The sequence below is a fragment of the Macaca thibetana genome, chromosome 14, assembly GCF_024542745.1.
Source record: "Macaca thibetana thibetana isolate TM-01 chromosome 14, ASM2454274v1, whole genome shotgun sequence".
Classification (NCBI taxonomy): Eukaryota; Metazoa; Chordata; class Mammalia; order Primates; family Cercopithecidae; genus Macaca; species Macaca thibetana.
In genome coordinates, this window is record NC_065591.1 from 18,849,624 (window position 1) to 18,863,800 (window position 14,177).

The 14,177-nt window shown below is 49.9% G+C and overlaps 1 protein-coding gene across 19 annotated transcripts in view; it reads right to left on the reverse strand.

The window, feature by feature from the left end:
* Window positions 1-1,991: 1,991 nt before the first annotated feature.
* Window positions 1,992-14,177, reverse strand: part of ATG13 (autophagy related 13) — a 57,373-nt gene continuing 45,187 nt past the window's right edge. For 7 of the 19 annotated variants that reach the window (XM_050757585.1, XM_050757582.1, XM_050757587.1 and 4 more), the window contains 8 exons: window positions 12,677-12,775; window positions 11,821-11,931; window positions 11,268-11,404; window positions 8,605-8,719; window positions 7,937-8,014; window positions 7,601-7,717; window positions 6,975-7,103; window positions 1,992-4,263 (listed from right to left, as the gene is read on the reverse strand). In XM_050757585.1, coding sequence (XP_050613542.1) covers window positions 4,186-4,263; window positions 6,975-7,103; window positions 7,601-7,717; window positions 7,937-8,014; window positions 8,605-8,719; window positions 11,268-11,404; window positions 11,821-11,931; window positions 12,677-12,775 — 864 coding nt within the window. In that variant the 3' untranslated portion in view covers window positions 1,992-4,185. The remainder of the gene's footprint in view (window positions 4,264-6,974; window positions 7,104-7,600; window positions 7,718-7,936; window positions 8,015-8,604; window positions 8,720-11,267; window positions 11,405-11,820; window positions 11,932-12,676; window positions 12,776-14,177) is intronic. The other 12 variants (XM_050757593.1, XM_050757592.1, XM_050757591.1 and 9 more) reach the window with 6 other exon arrangements.

Genomic DNA, 14,177 nt, shown 5'->3' on the forward strand with positions numbered 1-14,177 from the left:
CATGGGTGAATGGTGTGACAGCCCCAGCCTCATGCAGCAGCTGGGAGAGGGTCCCTCAGCCCGAGCCCTCCCTTCCTGCCCACCCCTCGGCCTGAGGCCAGGCCGTTTCCCCTGCCATGCCCACACAGAGGCTGTGACAGATCCAGTTCTCCTATCCTCTTCAGCAGGTTTTGCTTTGCTTTAAAGGTTAAGATGGTTATTTACTGCATTTTTTTTTTTTTTTTGAGAAGTTTGTTGGTGGGAGAGTAGGCCGGAATTTCACCTCCCACAGTGGTCAGGTTCCAGGTGTGTCTGCTGCTTGCTTGCTAATGGCAATCAGGAGGCTACAGCAGCCCCAGCTGGGCCTGGTTTTTCTCCTCCTTGCTTGTCTGGGCTGGGGGAGCAGCGCCAGAGCTGCAGCATCAGGCTGTGGTTACAAACATTGGGCCTGAGCCCCAGGAAGCAAGTCCCATTCCACAATGCTGGCCTTCCTCCAGGCACTGGGGGCCTCCTCTCTCTCTGGATCCGCTCAGCTAGAGCTGGGTGACTGCAACAGAGAGGCAGTGACCCAGGGAAACAGGAGCCAGGAAACTGTTTACTTGGGTTGGGCTCCTGGCAGGGCCTCTGCTGAGTGACTCAAATGCCCATTTACCAAGGCCTTAGCAACGCTGGCCGCCGGGGTTGGAGTGTAGGGAGATGCTTTAAAGAGGTAGGACACCATTGCTGGGCATGGGGCAACTGAGAACTTTGTTATTGGAGATTCCTGGTTGAAGGGCAAACACCAGGAACAGACTTTTCATCACTTCTGACTCAGGTATTGGGCAACTGTCCTGGTTGGCCACATGGTCAGTGTCACCTGGTTTACTAATAATCAGGAGTTCCCGGCTCCAGGAATAGGCTGGATTTGGACTTTTCTAACCAGCACCCCCCCTTTCTTTTTTTTTGAGACGGAGTCTCGCTCTGTCGCCCAGGCTGGGCTGCAGTGGCCGGATCTCAGCTCACTGCAAGCTCCGCCTCCCGGGTTTACGCCATTCTCCTGCCTCAGCCTCCCGAGTAGCTGGGACTATAGGCGCCCGCCACCTCGCCCGGCTAGTTTTTTTGCATTTTTAGTAGAGACGGGGTTTCACCGTGTTCACCAGGATGGTCTCGATCTCCTGACCTCGTGATCCACCCGTCTCGGCCTCCCAAAGTGCTGGGATTACAGGCTTGAGCCACCGCGCCCAGCTTAACCAGCCCTTTTTAATCCTGGGCCCGGCCTCAGCCTGAAGGCGGGTGGGACAGCAACCCAGACAGCAGCTGTCCAGTTCTTGTCAGTTCTCTTTTGCCTCTAGAACCATCTCTACCTCTGGGACCTTGGCTCCACTAATCAGCTCCCTCCCCCAACTATGGGCACAAACTAGGAGAATTAGGAGGCGGGGCTGGCCCTGGCCGGGTTGAGAGGCCTGCAGCCCCACCCCCAGGAGCCAGACAGGACACATCCCCCCGGGGGGCTCTTCTACTCTTCCTGGCTCCTCAGGGACTGCCAGTCAGATCAAGGCAGCTAACACACTTGCATGGACCTTTAAATTCCTGCTACTTCTCTTCTGCTAGCTCAGCCACAAATCCCCCGGATGGCCTGAGGAGCCCTGCACTCCCTGCCTCCCACTGTTGTTTTTCTCTCCAGGGTGAGTTCTGTTACGTAAGAGCAATAAAGAGCTGATGACAGTGGCCTACATTTTATGGAGATTTTACTATGGGTGTATTTTAAATGCATTCTCTAACTGAATATTCAAATACAAGCCCCTGACAGGGGACCAGGGAAAGAGAAATTCTAAGAAGTTTCCTGACCCGGGAAACCCCAGGGTGTACAGCCGCTAAGTGGCCACACCCGACTCAAAATGGGCTTGCCCAGACACTGAGGTCTTTCTGCACTTTCCAATGCACCACTCTCCCCTTTCCCAGACCTGCACTGGGGCAGGGGTGGGGAGGAAGGGGTTACGAGGTCTTCAGACAACCTGCAGGACAGGAGGCTGTAAAGTACAGAAAAAAATTTATTGGAAATCTCTTGAATACATTTTGAAGTGTAGCTCAGTATTTCCAAACAAAGTAGGTTGGAAAGGTTGGAGGAGGAGGGACTCTGCCACCTGGAGACAGACAGCTGGTCCCAGCCTTTCCCCGGGGTGCTGCAGGAGTCAGTCTAGGGCTTATTCCTTTTATGGTAGGGCTGAGGGGCAAGGGCCGGCCTTAACAGTTGCTTTACTTCTCCCAGGCTCAGCCCAAAGTTATGGCCGAGACTCTTCACAGATGGAGCATTGGTGAAAGGCTGCTGCCACCTGCAGAGGCCAAAGATTGCTGCCTGGGACAATGGCTAGTAGGCCTTTCCATGCAAGGCCTTGGAAAGAGAGCAGTGGCTGAAATGTGGGGGCATTAATAACTTACCAGGGGCCTTCCCCATTCTCAAAGCTGGGGCCTTGGCGATACACCTGGGCCTGGGTTCAGCAAGCCACGCGTGTGCTCTGAGCCAAAGACAGGAGGGCCAGTTGGCTGCTGCTGCTGCTGCTGAGAACAGTTCTCTGTGGCGGCAGCAGCATGCAGAGCTCGGGTCCCCTCCAGAGCCTGCTCCAGTCCTCAGAGGTCAGCCTTGTAGGTGAGAACAGTGTCACATGCAGTTTACTAACAAGCAGTTGAGAGCCACCTGGTCCACTGAAGCACAGCTGCTGCCAGTGAGTGCCCCAGGTGGGTCAGGAGGAATGGAGTAAGCCTATATCTCCTTGGCCAGGACTACCAGCGAGGCTGGGAAAGGACAGATGGTAGGTGGGTGAGGCTAGACACTGGACTTATTCAAGTAACAATACCTGAAGGGTTAAGTCAATCATACGCCCAGCTTTGGTTTCTCAACCAGGAGCCAATCCAGCTGGTAAATCCCAGGGCAGTGTACAGACCCTGGGTTAGAGGGAGGTGTAGCTAGGCCCAAGCAGGAGAAGGAAAAGCTCCACAGGACAGCCCCAGGGACCAGGAACAAGTACTCCAGCAGTCGGGGGAACACACACAACATCCCCTAACCACTACATGTGGCCATCACATTTAGCACCCAGGACTTCCTGGGCTGCCAGAATGGAGTCAGTCACTCTGCAGAAGCTGTGGGAGATGTAAGGCTCTCACCAGGAATACGCAGCTGTCCAAGGTAAAGCCTGTAGTCAGTTCCAGTGCAGCCACGCTGGGAGGTGACTTTGCCCCTGGCCAGTCCTCTTCTTGGATCTCGCTGTCTGTATGGTGGGAAGGAAGATCCTCGCAGCAGCAGCCCGGATTCTCAGGAACCTCCAGAAGAGGAGGTCTCCGTCCCAGGAAGAGCCCTCCACCTTCTCCAATGAAAAACAACTCACCTCAAACATCTGTTCTCTATAAAATATCTGGTTTCTCTGAAAGTAATAAATATTTACCGTGTTCTATAACCAAGGAGCAGCAACGGGGGAAAAAGAGGAAAAGAACTTTGCTGTGACTCCAAGTGACAAAATCCTAGAGATTCAGGGTTCCATTTTTATCTCCCATGGAGCTGAGGACCTGAGCACGGGCAGCCACCAGGGCTGCTCAGACCCTCCCAACCTTCAGGGGTGGGAGTGGCTGGTTTTGGAGTTCTCATCCTGGGCAAGCAGCCCTGTCATACTGCCAGAAGTACAGGCATTGGGGCAAGAGAGGGAGGAAGAGGGGAAGAAGACAGAAGAAAGTAGAGGACAATGAAGAGAGCCAACGGACTCCTTCCTTCTTCCTCCTGGCACTGTCTCCTTCCTCTTTCTGCCTCCACACCAATCTCTTGGCCACCAGCTGGAATGTCAAATAGTGGATGGTAACAGCAGGCAGGGAAGGGGCCAGCTGCAAGGCAGGCCCAGGCAGGAGGCTGGCAGCAGGAGGAACAGGATGACATCCTTGGGAAGCAGTTGGTGATGGGCGGGGCACACAGATGGCCCTGCTGAGGGCTTTTTCGTAGGAAGGGTCTTCCCATCTCCAAGGCTAGCATGTGAGTCTTCTCCAACTGGGCACTGGGCTTGACTGCCACCACGGAGTCTCCAGGAGGTCCAAGAGTAGGGACTTCTGGGTCCCCATGAGAGAAGCCAGCCTCCCTTCCACCTGGCTCAGAGCAGGATGAGGGGTGGGAGCAGCTGAGGCATGGGAGGCTGCCTGTCCTCTGGGGCCACAAAAAGGGGGTGCTGCTGGGACTTGAGGATACTTTTACTGCAGGGTTTCCACAAAGGCATCAAACTCGCGGACATTCTTCTCATGCACAGCCAGCTTCTCTGGTAATGAGTCCTGTACCGGAAAGAGAAGGAAGAGCCATTTACTCAGGCAGGGCCTTGAAGAGGCAGCTAGCCCAGTCCCCAAAAGGGGAGGAAGCAAGCAAGACAAAGTTCAGCCCTAGCTGGGCCGAGCAGGTGGGAGAACGCAGGGCAGCTGCGTAGGCACAGGGTGGGGAAGGGTATATGCATCAGGGCTTTGCAGGGGCTGGAGGGTTAATGGAATGGCCTTGGGAGTCCAAGTGGGTCACACACTTAATGAAGGAGAAAAGGACCACAAGAGTGAGATGATCCAGAAATTAAACATGAAATATCCCTGGCACAGATCTGACTGACACTAGGATAAAACACGAAGTGTACAGCTCTACAAATTAAACAGAGTTTACAAAAGATTTCTTCACACCCTTTGCTGGGCATCAGGACCCCCTGGGGAACATGAACCAGGTGGCCCCGCTATACTCCCGAGATTCTGACACAGCAGCAGGTCTGTGGTAAGGCCTAGGAATCTGTATTTTTTTTTTTTTTGAGACAGAGTCTTGCTCTGTCACCCAGGCTGGAGTGCAGTGGTGCCATCTCAGCTCACTGCAACCTCTGCCTCCTGAGTTCAAGCAGTTCTCTGCCTCAGTCTCCCGAGTAGCTGGGATTACAGGCGCCCGCCACCACGCCCAGCTTATTTTTTGTATTTTTAGGAGAGACGGGGTTTCACCATGTTGGCCAGGCGGGTCTTGAACTGATGCTGTGATCCACCTGCCTCGGCCTCCCAAAGTGCTGGGATTACAGGCATGAGTCATTGCACCTGGCCAGAATCTGTTGTCTTTACACCAGCTGAGGAAGGGGTGAGTTAGAGGAGGTTGAGAGAGAATGGTAAAGAGAGCAGCAGAGGAAAACAGAACTGTGAAAAGTTTAACTGTCCTAGAGTATCAACTATTAATAAAAATGTGTGTCTACTGATGACTAAATGAACAGAAGCTACATCTGCAGTTTCACCATCACAATTTCCTGACAGTAGGGGTTTAAACATGACCACAAGGCAGTCTGGAGAGTCTCTTGCCTCGGAGCTTATAATGTGGCCTGAACACACCAAGAGCTGAGGGTGGTTTGGGTGCAGCTTCCTGAAAGGAGAGGGAGGCCTCAGAACTGGCTATGGCTGTGGCATCAGTTGAGAGAACTGGAGCCACACTTTCTTCCAAGTGCACGTCATGATAGGGGGGAGTTCGGTGATTAAAAGGCTAAATTGAGGAGCCAGATCCTCTAAGATCAAACAAAGCTTTGTTTTGCCTGGGTCTGTGTGACCATGAGCAAGCTAATCGTTGTTGGTTTTCTCATCTGTAAACTGGGATGAGAAAATTTACCTCTTACGACTGTTGAAGATTCATGTAAAACACTAAGAAAAATGCCTGGCATTCAAAAAGCCTTGATTTTTATTTTTATTTTTATTTTTTTCAGACAGAGTCTCACTCTGTCACCCAGGCTAGAGGCAGTGGCACAAACATGGCTCACTTCATCATTGACCTTCCCAGCTCAAGCAATCCTCCTGCCTCCACCTCCCGGGCAGCTGGGACTACAGATGCGTGCCACCATGCCCAGCTGATTTTTTGTACCTTTTGCAGAGACAGGGTTTCACCATGTTGCTCAGACTGGTCTTAAACTCCTGAGTTCAAGTGAAGGCCTCAGTTGCTTCAGCCTCCCAAAGTGCTGAGATTACAGGCATGAGCCACTGTGCCTGGCCCCAAAAGCCTTGGGAATAATAATTATTACTGTATTTATTCATTTTTTTCTGAGATGGAGTCTCACTCTGTCACCTGGGTTGGAGTGCAGTGGTGCAATCTTGGCTCACTGCAACCCCCACCTCCTGAGTTCAAGCGATTCTCCTGCCTCTACCTCCTGAGTGGCTGGGATTACAGGTGCCCGCCACCATGCCTGGCTAATTTTTGTATTGTTAGTAGAGACAGGGTTTCATCATGTTGACCAGGCTGGTCTCAAACTCCTGACCTTGTGATCTGCCTGCCTTGGCTTCCCAAAGCGCTGGGATTACAGGCGTCAGCCACCGCGCCTGGCTATTACTGTATTGTTATTACTGGGCATGCTTTTCTTCTTAAAGCAAATCCAGGGCAGCTACCATAGGATCTTAGTATCTATTTAGGAGGTGTTCATTCCACCTCAAAGAGGGCTATCTCCTGGCATGGGGCACCCAAAGTTTGTGGCTTGTGCAGGGCACTCTTCTGCCCCTCAGAGGCAGGAAGAGGAAATGCCCTAAGCAGAGATGGGGTCATTATGGTCAGTATCAGGACATCTGGCCAAGTGTGAGAACTGCTAGATGATGGAGTGAGCTCTCTGAGGAAAGGGCAAAAACAGACACTCAGGACCTCACGATCTCCTCTGCCCAGTACCACTGGCATCTCCCTGGAAAGCTAAATAGCTAATGCAAGGGCTGTCAGAGCAACTTGGCCTAGTAGCATCTGCAAGGAGAAGACGTCAGGCACAGAACAACAGGAGCATGTAAGTAACGCTGAGAATGTGCAGAGAAAGGAGGAACCAAGCTCAAGCAAATTCCAGATAATGACTGCTGGGCACAATGCAAATCTCAAGTGTGATCAAAAGATAATGGTCTAAGTATGTCTCTTTTCTACTACAGGGAAGACAGAAGGTGGTAGGCCTCCTAGGCCTGTGGCAAAGGAATGACCATCAAATAAAGATGCACTGTGGTAGAGGAAGGCTTTTCCATACCAAGTCTTCAGCCATGGACTGTGCTCCAATATCTATGGAGAGGCTGCTCAGCTGAGGGGGGTTCTGAAACTCCCGATAGAAGGTCCCCAGGTCCATCGGAAGAATGTCATCTTTAGAAAAAGCTGGTTTCTTCAAAAACAAGACACACTCAGTTTAGCTTGCCTTGAACCACAGAGGAGATAAGCTATGAACAAGTCTTTCCTTCTAGCAATTATCAAAGAAAAGGTTCTTCTGGGCTTATCTTAGGGAGCGAAATCTTTACACTTTTCTCTTCCAGACTGTTTACTTCTAATGCTGGTAATAATATTCCTCTTCACTAGTTAAGTTTATGTCCCCTTTCTTCAAACTCCTTGCCTAGGCACGAATAGGACCTAAGTGGATATCAGTGGAAAATCTCCATTTACAGTTGAATTTGATTATGAATTTTAACCAAAGGCATGACACAAAATGCCTTGTTGTTTATTGGCCTCCAAAATATCTCCCCAGACCGGGCTCCACCGGTCCATCCCTTCTGTCTATACCAGCACATCTGATCCCTATGAAGGAAATCTGGATCAAGTCCACTAGGTGCTTCTAGGTCTAGTTCCCCGGGACAGCAAAGGTCAAGGAAGGTGATGGCGACTTACAAAGTCTATCATAACAAAGTCATCATGGGTATTGCCACTGCTGCCCCCGCTGGAGCCATCTGAGTGCAGGCTGCCCTGGAGAGGAGATTCAGTCTGTGGGGAATCTGGAGGATTCACCTGTTTCATAGCAAGGCAGGGTTAGGGCTGATGCTGTGACCCAGATTCAAGTTACTGTAAACAATCTGAAAATTCTGGGAAGAACTTAATGCTGGCTACAAATCCATAAGCCAAGGGGCCATGGTTTACAGTCTGTGGGGGATCAGTGTGACTCTGGCCCAGGAATAACAATGACTACCGCACCATCTACCGGGAACTCGTAGTCAATGGTGGGCTCACCATCGGATCGGTATCCTCCAGCTCCAAATTCTTGGGAGCAAACATGGCAAAGGGTATATCCAAACTCGTCAGGGTCACCTGAAGAGACACAGGAGAAAAGCATTCATGCCTGCCCCTCCTGCAGTGTTCATGCTTCCTTCCAGGCTGCCAGAAGCCCAGAGGTCCAGCAAGTTCGCCCACCTATGCTGACCATGTTGCCCCTCAGGCTCCTGCCTTGTTAGAGGCTCCCCAAGCTCCCTCACCTCCCTGTCCCCCATCACATACACCCACAGCATAAACAAGGGTTGGGGTCCTGAGGACCCTGGGAATTCAGTGTTGCAAGCCTGCCCCATAGTCATGCAGTAACAATGTGCTTCACTGGCCCCGCTGAGGAGGAGCCTCCCAGTTCAATTCAAATAAGGCCGAGGCAATGACGCAGTGTTGTGTTTTTGTACTAAATGGTATCTAGGTCTAGTCTCCCTTTCTTGTAGGCGGACTTTAAAAGGTCACAGAACAATAGTTCTTAACTTATTCTGGAGGGGTAGCACAGGTTATTAATCCTCTCCACAGAAAAATTTACACACACATGCAGTTTTGAGATATTAGTATTTCAGGTTAAGAAAACTGCCTGTGGGGCCTTACTCTAAGAACTCAGACATTCTCACAGGTGGCAGTGGCAGGAAAATCACCTGATTAATGGGTTTGTTGACAAAAGCCCCCACTTTTCGGACAAAGATGGTCTCCAAGACATCATGGGGGGAGGCCCGTCCCTCGCTGCTGTTTGATACAGTTTCAGTATCCTCACTGGAGAAGAAAGGTTAAGTTAGTACTCATTCTCAAACCACAGCAGGACAACTTAGTTCTCTATAAATCCACCATCTGATGGGGCTGTGGCCTAGGGCAGGAGTTGGCCCCCACTGGCCCATCAAGGGGAAATGGCATTACGTGGTCTGGCTGATGCCACTATTGCCCTGCCTTTTGAGTTGATTGCAGAGGGCTGCACTTCCTGGAACTACTAAAAGTTCTAGCTTTTCTTCTTCTTTAGTTCCAAACTTGATTCCTTAGCCTGCCAGAGCTCTCTTCGCCCTTGACAAATTGCCTGGGCTAAGGTTCTCTGGGCTCCCTGCCATGTTTCTTCCCCTCTCCTCGCCCCCAGTCATCCCTCCCTCAACTAAAGGTCTTTGAATGACACATTTACTTTGGCTGCTCCCACTCCCTCCTTCCCCAGCCCTTCAGACTGAAGCTGAGTCCTGCACAGGGGGGCCTAAGCAGCAGCAGTGGGGGCCCATGGCTGAGGCTGCCAAACCAGCAAGCAGCAAGGGTTAGGAAAGGTCCTCTGGCCAAAAACAGGGGTTCAAGGTGGGCAGAGGATTGTGTAGTCAAGTGGCCCCTGGGCTCCAGCCAACAGGGAGGACCTGTACTGTGCAAATTTTGAGCTCTTATGACCTCCATTTAAGAATTCTCACACAACAGGGGCCTCTGTCTTTACTCCTGGACATGTCCCAAGAGTCAAGGCTCAGAAAACTAGAGTGTAAAATGCCTTTAATCATCTAACAGAGGGAGAAAAGGGAGAGGATGGAAGTTTGAGAAGACAGGAATGACACAAATTATTTTTCCTGATGCATAGCACACACACAAAAAAACTTCCTAAAGGACTTCCTTCCCACTTTACCGTGGGAATAAAAAAAAAAAAAAATCAGGAATTTCTATCATGAAAAAGTTCATTTAGAATGTGAGGAGGCAAAGTAATCTCATTATCTCTGGGGACTTCAAAATCAAGGGAGGGTAGGGCAGGTCAAAACAGCCCATGGCTCCCCAGGGAGAGTGAAAGCATCGTGGAAAGAAGGGGTGGGGCTCTGGAGTCAGAGAATCTGCTTGCCTCCTGCCCTGTGAGTTAAGTGAGCTCAGGCCAATCACTTAACCATTCTGAAGGTTTCCTGTCTTTAAAAAAAGCAGGCAGCCCGGACGCGGTGGCTCAAGTCTGTAATCCCAGTGCTTTGGGAGGCCGAGACGGGCGGATCACGAGGTCAGGAGATCGAGACCATCCTGGCTAACACGGTGAAACCCCGTGTCTACTAAAAAAAAAAATACAAAAAACTGGCCAGGTGAGGTGGCGGGCGCCTGTAGTCCCAGCTACTCAGGAAGCTGAGGCAGGAGAATGGCGTAAACCCGGGAGGCGGAGCTTGCAGTGAGCTGAGATCCGGTCACTGCACTCCAGCCTGGGCGACAGAGCGAGACTCCGTCTCAAAAAAAAAAAAAAAAAAAAAAAAAGCAGGCAACAGTGGTAACTTCTGCAGGGTGGAAACGTAAGAACGTTCGCTTCCTATCTAATGTCTTCAGGATTTGAGTTCTATAGAATGTATCACTTCGGTAATCAGGAAACACAAAGCTTTACATTTTTTCACATGAGGAAAATAGTTGTTCCAAAGGCTCTCCACGAGGCTCTAACGCAGCAGAAAAACGAGATCAATCCCAACTATAGCACAGACATACTGTGGCCCAGACTTCAGGGCTATGGTCAACAACCTGTTCTGGTCCTTGGGGAATACTAAGGACTGACTCCAAGGATATAAATCTTGGGGTAAGAGAAAAACATCTGACAACCCCTTTACTAGATAAAGGTGACAAGAACTGAGCTCCTGCTGTTTCCTATTAGTACTGAAGTTCCAGGCCAGCTTCCTGACATCCCAGCAGATGTATCAGATTCTTATCAGGGAACTTCAAGGAGTCCACACTTTGTTTTTCTTTCTTTTTAAAAAATATATTTTTGAGGCTGGGCGTGGTGGCTCACGCCTGTAATCCACGCACTTTGGGAAGTCAAGGCGGGAGGATCACTGGAAGCCAGGAGTTCGAGACCAGCCTAGGTAACATGACGAGACCCCATCTCTACTAAAAATACAAAAATTAGCAAAGTGTGGTGGCACGCATCCATAATCCCAACTACTCAGGAGGCTGAGGCAGGAAAATCGCTTGACCCCAGGAGGTGGAGGGTGCACTGAGCCATGATTGTGCCACTGCACTTCAGCCTAGGCAACCGAGTGAGACTCTGTCTCAAAACAACAACAAAAAAAAGGAAAAATAAATTTTGTTGAGAGACAGAGTCTCCCTATACTGGCCAGGTTAATCTCAAAATCCTGGCCTCAAGCAGTCCTCCCACCTCAGCCTCCCCCAAAGTGCTGGGATTATAGGTACGAGCCACCACTCCTAGCCAGGAGCCCATGCTTTGGGCTCAAATGCCACGCCCCAGCTAGTGCTGAAAGTTACTTTCTACTGATACTAAATAAGCACATGTGTCAGGGAGCCCAGGCCCCTGGCCAGCCTTACCAGAGGCAGAGCCAAAATGTGAACTCACCTACTGGAGGGTGTGGCAGCACAGTGGGTTCCGTCAGAAGGGGTGCAGGTTGCCAGTCTCTCCTGGTCAGCCTGGGCACCATGGACAGGCTGGTTGGAAGCAAGGGGTACCCCACCTTCCTTCCCAGGAACCATCAGCTTTGGGGAAAATGGAAAGAGACAGTGAATCATGGCATGCCAGGCAGGAGGGCAACCTCACATTCTAGCATGATAGTATCTGCTTTTGACTTCTCCATCACCAACGCTGCCACCAAGTGGGCAGTAATCCCTGGATCTTTATCCTCTCTGAAACTCAGTTAATGGAAGAAATGCACGGTAATGACTACAGATGAAAAAGGAAAGGGGGAAAAATCCTGGAAAAGCCTTTCCTTTCTGAACTCTTAACAGGCACCTTCCTCTCAGAGAGTCACTTTAGGTCTCTGAAGTTACAAAAGAGCTTTGCTTCAGAATATAGCACTTAGAACATATCCCTCTTCCTAGACAGAGTCCTCAACTGCCTCCGGGCAGGGGAGGCAGCATTGGAAACCCATGATCCTCCCCATCTTTAAAGATACCTGGTGAGGGTGTGTAGCATTTAAGCCAGCAGCAAACACTACTGGATAAGCCAGGTCAGCTGATCCAACGCCCAGGGCAGCAGGCTGATAGGAAAGGCGAGAGCTTGAGAGCTAAGCAAGAGAAAAACAGAGAAGAGGAAAGACAAGGAAAAAATAGGCAATCCCAGAGCGTGACAAACAAGAGGGCTCAGCAGAGAGATGAGGAACGGCTCCCGCCCACATGCCCACAGTGCAGGGTCCTGACGTGATAGGGTTAGGGACATACCAGGCCATTATCAGAGGAGAAAACACAGACTTGTTTGTACTGGGACTGGGATTCCAAGCTGTGGAGCCTCCCAAAGGCCTCAAATAAGTTCCTTTCTCCCAGTTTTCCCAGGGGCTAGGCTAACTGTTTCAGTGCTAAGCCCAACAGATGTGTAGAGCACAAGCCTGGGCAGAACTGGCAGCCGAAATCAGGTTCTCCAAAGTCATTTTATTCTCTCCTTTGTCCTGAGGCCCCTTTGAAACAGAAAGTCATCTTCTCTAATCACACCCTCCATCACCCCTGGGTATGGGAATGTTGCTATTTATATTGAAAAAAGACAGAATACCAGTTGTGAGTTGTTTATTTAAAAATCTGATATAAATAACTCCATGTATTTTTCACATCAATGGTAGGAGGAGGGGCAGATGAAAAAATTCCCTATTTTGGGCTGCTAGGCCGTGGCTGTGTCCTATTAAAATCTATTACCAAGCCTCAAAATAATCCCAAAGAACACTCGGGACATTTAAGTAACTACACCCTGTAATTTATTTACAATTTTAAAATAAAAGTATGCCATCTGATTATATCCCCTTCTTCCCATTATGGACTCACTTGATGGGAAAAGGCCAGTCCTGCCATGGGGACCCTCAGGGTGTCCGTCACCACAGGAGTAGGGGTCTGAAAATGTGCCTTTGTGACAGTAAACACACACTGTGCACAGACACACACAGAGACAGGAGAAACAAAAGAAAAGAAAAGAAAAGGAACTTGAGAAAGAAGTGAAGAAACTCTGGAAGGGGCAGTAGTAAGAGAGGCTGGAATCGACACTGGAGTCAGGAGTGAAGCAGGGCGAGGGCGTGGGGATGTCTTTCCAAAGGGACAACTTGGAAGGTCCCTACAGTGATGTTTATTTCAGGGCATTCCATGTATGCCTGTCTCCCTGATGAGCAGCTAGAAAACAAAGCTGAGGTGAGCTGGCTACAACTTGGCAAAACAGAGAAACTTGAGTCAACTATTGGTCTGTCTCTACTCAAAAAAGAGAGGAAGTCAGATAGCAGCTTCCAAAAGAAGGGCCTGACTGCAGATGCAAGGTGTCCTGAAGATGAATAAGGATTCGGGGCTTGTAATGTTCAACTGAAAGCTTTTTTCAGGAAACCCAGAAACTGCAGGACAGTTTCAAATAGCTGACATTTGTTGGCTGGAACTTTAAGAAGCTCAGATGCACGCTTTCCTACGTCATTCCAGGGAAGGCAAGTGGGTGTGCAGGGGTGTGTGTATGCAGTTCTTACAGTCCCTGGTGGCGTAGGTGAACCTGATGAAGTAAAAAGCTGGGGCATGTTGAAAACTCTCATGATTTCAAAGCTACTTAGAGGCATAATGATTATGGTCATGGTGATTATTTTGGGTCTTGCTGTTCCTTTTTTTTTGGAGACAGAGTCTCACTCTGTCGCCCAGGCTGGAGTGCAGTGGCATGATCTTGGCTCATTGCAAGCTCCGCCTCCTGGGTTCATGCCATTCTCCTGCCTCAGCCTCCCGAGTAGCTGGGACTACAGGTGCCTGCCACCATGCCCGGCTAATTTTTTTGGTATTTTTAGTAGAGATGGAGTTTCACCATGTTAGCCAGGGTGGTCTCGATCTCCTGACCTCATGATCCGCCCACCTCAGCCTCCCAAAAGTGCTGGGATTACAGGCGTGAGCCACCGCACCCGGCCTGTTGTTCCATTTATAAACCTGACCAATTAGCTAATTAATGCTTAGAACTGGAGGCAGGACCTTAGGCCACATAGTAGGTTCACTTCTAGACTCAACTCTGTGCCCAAATGGCACAATGATCCTTATACTGTTGGCAAAACCAACAACATATATTTACTGGACTCCAGCAAAAGCTCCAATAGAAACTGCTGAATTAAGTAATTATGCAAGTCACTAAGAAAAATACTACTTCAATATTAACAAGAATGAGGAGAAATGACAGCAAATGATTGTCTCTCTACCGCTGAGAGAAATTAGGTTCAAAATTGAGTATTTTTGTACCAAATTGTACCAGCCTTGATCAGAGGTCCCCAGGGAGTAACGACAGGGCTCACTTATGGAGTGCAGACTGTTGATAAGA